This window comes from Sander lucioperca, chromosome 15, assembly GCF_008315115.2.
Source record: "Sander lucioperca isolate FBNREF2018 chromosome 15, SLUC_FBN_1.2, whole genome shotgun sequence".
Classification (NCBI taxonomy): Eukaryota; Metazoa; Chordata; class Actinopteri; order Perciformes; family Percidae; genus Sander; species Sander lucioperca.
Genome location: NC_050187.1, coordinates 25,580,178 through 25,584,403, shown reverse-complemented (window position 1 = coordinate 25,584,403; position 4,226 = coordinate 25,580,178). Strand labels below are relative to the sequence as shown.

General features: G+C 39.0%; 1 protein-coding gene across 1 annotated transcript; it reads left to right on the top strand.

The window, feature by feature from the left end:
• Positions 1-1,143: 1,143 nt before the first annotated feature.
• On the top strand, positions 1,144-3,702 carry LOC116056500 (zinc finger protein 37-like). The gene is made up of 2 exons (XM_031308626.2): positions 1,144-1,452; positions 2,461-3,702. The coding sequence occupies exons 1-2, from the start codon at positions 1,272-1,274 to the stop codon at positions 3,456-3,458; spliced, it is 1,179 nt and encodes a 392-aa protein (XP_031164486.1). The 5' UTR covers positions 1,144-1,271; the 3' UTR covers positions 3,459-3,702.
• Positions 3,703-4,226: the final 524 nt, after the last annotated feature.

Sequence of the window (4,226 nt, the reverse complement as noted above, 5' to 3'; positions counted from 1 at the left end):
ATAGACTGTTAATATTAATATTTACATGGTCTATGGTCAGTTGGCAGCAGTGTGTCACTTTTCTTTTTGTTAGATTCTTAACTGTGTTATCTGTTGTTGTCTAACAACTGTGATTCTTTCTTTGTCCCAGATTCCTCATTTTAATTTGGCTGCCTAAAATCAAAGTACCTAGTAGCTGTTCAATAAATGTAGAGGAATAAAAAGTGTAATATTTCCCTTTTTATTTTTTATTTACAGTGGTGGAAGTATTCTGATACTTTACTTGAGTAAAAACACCAATACCACACTGTGAGAATACTGTAAAAGTTCTGCACGCAAAACCTTACTTAAAAATAAGCATTATCAGCAAAATGTAAAATGTAAATGTAAAAGTATGAAAATGTTTATTTTGTGTTTGTTTCATTGTGCAGTCAAATGTTCCCTGTCAGTGTTTTACTATTATCTGATGTTTCTGGAGTAATAGTACTGCTACTGCTGCATTCATTATTTTGCATATAGTTGTTTAAGGCTGTGCTTATTTTAACTCCTTTGTTGGGTAATCTATACAGCAATTCATCATAAAACTGAATTATTAATTAAAATTATAATTAGGGCATGAAATAGAAGAACATATTCTATTTGATTTCTATTTGTCAGTTGTTTTCTGGAGCTAATGGGCAGAACATAATTCCACTACATGTTACTGTGTATGATTGTGTATGGCAAATAAACATGATTTGATTTGAAGATCATCATATGTTTGTATCTAACAAGATTTTTTTTCAACCCACAAAGGAACACGTACTCATGCAGTTCCTCACAAACTTCAAATTTAAAATCACCAAATGTGGAGATACATGCATTCACTGGACAGGAAATAAGTAACTAAAGCTGTCAGACAAATGTAGTGGAGTAAAAAGTACACCATTTGGCCTCTGACTTAGTAAGAACAGTAGCCTACTACTGGAAATATAGTGTAGCAGAAGAATAAAGTAGCATATATTGGAAATACTCAACTAAAGTATAAGCACCTCATAATTGTACACTTGAGTTAATGAACTTAGATACTTCCCCCCTGTTTAATTAGAGGTTATGCACACACAACTGTTACAGTTGTCCTGCAGGGGGCAGCAGTTATCTGACATGCGTCGACTCGACTCTCTTTGTTCTTTGATCTTTTTTCATTGTTACTTCCGTAGCTGTAAGCTAAGCTAATAACCACAGAAAACCCGACTCTGTGTAAAATCTCTTCTTGGGGTCATTCACATTCATATAAAACTGTTATCTTTAAAATGTCTACTCCGCTGCTTCTCAGGGCTTTTGTAAACGAGCGACTGAAAGCTGCTGTCGAGGAAATATTTCAGGTTTTTGAACAAACAATCGCAAAATATGAAGAAGAAGCCTCCAGCTCACACCAGGAGATTGATCGGCTCAGAGGGCTGCTGCTGGAATTTGTGTCAAACGACAAAACAGGTGTTTAACGTTACTGATTACTTTACTTTTCATCTGTCAGTGTCAGACTAGATTAATAATAATAAACCCTAAAGGGCTGTTGATTTCCTGTACCGTCACTTGACGTTGTGGCGTTTTTCTTTAATCAACAACGGTGTTTACTCATGTGCTGAAACTAGTCATTATGTTTTGCTTAAAATAATTGAACTAGCATTTTTTACACCGTATCAACGGATGCAAAAATAAAGATAAACGCCCGTTACAAGAAACCAGCAATGTGTTTAAATGATTCACCTTTAATATTTATTTTAAAAACTGTTGTGAAGTTAAATGAGCAAAACAAAAGAAAATAATGACCAGAACTTAACTGAAGGCAAATGTGTCACCATTTGTCCTAATTAAATGAACATTAGTTTAACATTTTACAATGAGATATTGAATACTTATCAATATTGCAATTAGAGCTGCAACAATTAGTTGATAAATCAATTAGTTGATCGAAAGAAAATGAATCGCCAACTATTTTGATGATGTAATAATCGTTTTGTCATTTCACATTCATTGTTTCCAGTTTCTCAGATGTGAGGATGTTATGCTTTTCTTTGTCATACATGATAGTAAACTAAACGTCCTTGAATTTTGGGCTGTTGGTCGTACAAAACAAGACATTTGAAGATGTCAACCTCAGCTGTGGGAAATTATAACTAGCATTTTTCTCTATTTTCTGACATTTTATGGACAATCGATTAATCGAGAAATTAATTAGCAGATTAATGATACTGTCAATATTGCCAACTTGGCAACATAAACAACTTGTTCACTATTTTGGTAGTATATATCCACGACGTTCCACTTCCGGGATTGCTCCGTTGTTGCCGGAAATCCCGCCGCATGTCCTTCTTTTAGGCCGGATGTCCGTTACCTTCTGCTTTCTTTGTCTTTGTGGTCTAGCAATGCAAGACTACTCTTTTGGTGATAAAACTGATAAAGAAGGCAGAGGTTTTACATTTTTTACTCTTTTTTTTCCAGACTCTTCTCAGTCGTCCATCTGTAAAGAGGAAACTCCCCCTGAGGAGCACAACTGTGGACAGGAGCTGAGCGTCTTTCAGAGGGACCCAGAGCCTCGACACATTAAAGTGGAGCATCATGAACTGTGGGCCAATCAGCAACAAGAAGAAGAACAAGAGTTTAAGGATGCTGACGTCTCATACCTTCCTCATTCATCTGTCTGGGAGAAAAACGAGCAGGGGGACACAAAATCGACTTTGCAACCTCAGACTCAAAACAGTGAAAGTGAGGAGCAGTTTCAGGATGAAACTAAATCTGTACAGTTCATGCTACCTCTTGCCCTAACTTCATCTTCACGAACTGAAAGGAAAAATGAAAGTGTCCAAGATGGTAGGGTAAACGAAAGATGTGCTGCAAGTTTATCGTCAAGCCAAACACAGACGGAACAAAGTCAGCGTTTGTTTATCACTTCCATAGAATCCACTGAGTTATCACATTTGAATTCAGTTGCACCTGACTATTCTTGCTATTTGTGCGATAAGTCTTTTTCCTCCAACCACCACTTGATAAATCATGCTTTTCGCATGCATTCAATTGACGCAGATGTCCTCTGTGCTGTGTGTGGAAAGACCCTGGAGTCCACCGAAAGCCTTAACGTGCACCTTAATTCACACAAGGGCTCAAAATGTTGTCACGTGTGTGGTAAACAGTGCAACAGCACCACCGCTATGACAGAACACATGGCCAGCCACGCCGGGGTGAAACTGCATCGCTGTCACGTTTGTGGGAAAGAGTGCAGCCGGAAAGGAGATTTAAAGATTCACATGAGGATTCATACGGGCGAGAAGCCCTTCTGCTGCTCTTACTGTGATAAAAGTTTCACCCATAGCGGACATCTGAAGAAGCACATGAGAAGCCACACAGGAGAGAGACCACACCGGTGTGACATCTGCGGCAGAGGATTTCTACAGAAAGCACACCTGAAATACCACTTGGGGACTCACACTCAGAAAAATTGACTTTTTCATCCACCTGGGCCTGTGTTGATCACAATGTTATTCGCTCAGGGCGAGCACTAAAGAGGCATTTATCAAGCGACTCCTTACAGCGAAGCATGAAAGTAACATTTAAGAGCAGCTCTCGAGTGATAATCAGAGCAGGAATACCCAATCAGAGACAAGTTACCCTACATCTGCCATATTGTTCATTCATTTAAAGCAAAATCCTTACATTTTACTGAGAGATGGTTTTATATTTTTAAATGAAAAATTTGTTAGTGTAAAATCCTCACGTCTTATTCCGTCCCACCAAGGAAGCATGGGAGAGACGCAAGGATATCATGGGAGGAGAGAGGCAACAAGGAAATGTGTTTTACAGCAGACTGATCTCATGAAGTGGCGTATGTATGACACGCCAATTCGTATGCCATTATTGGCGTGTTATCAAGACGCATACTCGCTTTTTAGCGTGTTTATCAACGCCGTTTGGCCTCCACTGACTTACATTACCTTCCTCCACTGACTTACATTACCTTGCGATTGCGTGTGAATTTACGCCATAGCGAGCAGTATGAAAGCGTAGGGAGGTTGGTCGGGGTGGTGGATGGGTCAAACACAGGACTTTCACCCAGGAGACCGGGGATCGTGTCCCGTGTGTCACGTTTCCTTCGTGTCCTGTGTATCACGTTTCCTAAACTCAACCGTCGCTTTCTTCTTTTACTGAACCCAACCTCGCTCTTCTTTTCCTAAACCCATTTTCAGCGTGTAGCTTGTTAGCTTGAAGTTTGT

What these genes read in the sequence shown, in the direction of transcription:
- LOC116056500 (XM_031308626.2), top strand. Translation starts at nt 1,272, where the DNA reads ATGTCTACTCCGCTGCTTCTCAGGGCTTTTGTAAACGAGCGACTGAAA. An exon ending in TGTGTCAAACGACAAAACAG is followed by an intron (nt 1,453 to 2,460) that starts GTGTTTAACGTT and finishes TTTTTTTTCCAG; the next exon opens with ACTCTTCTCAGTCGTCCATC.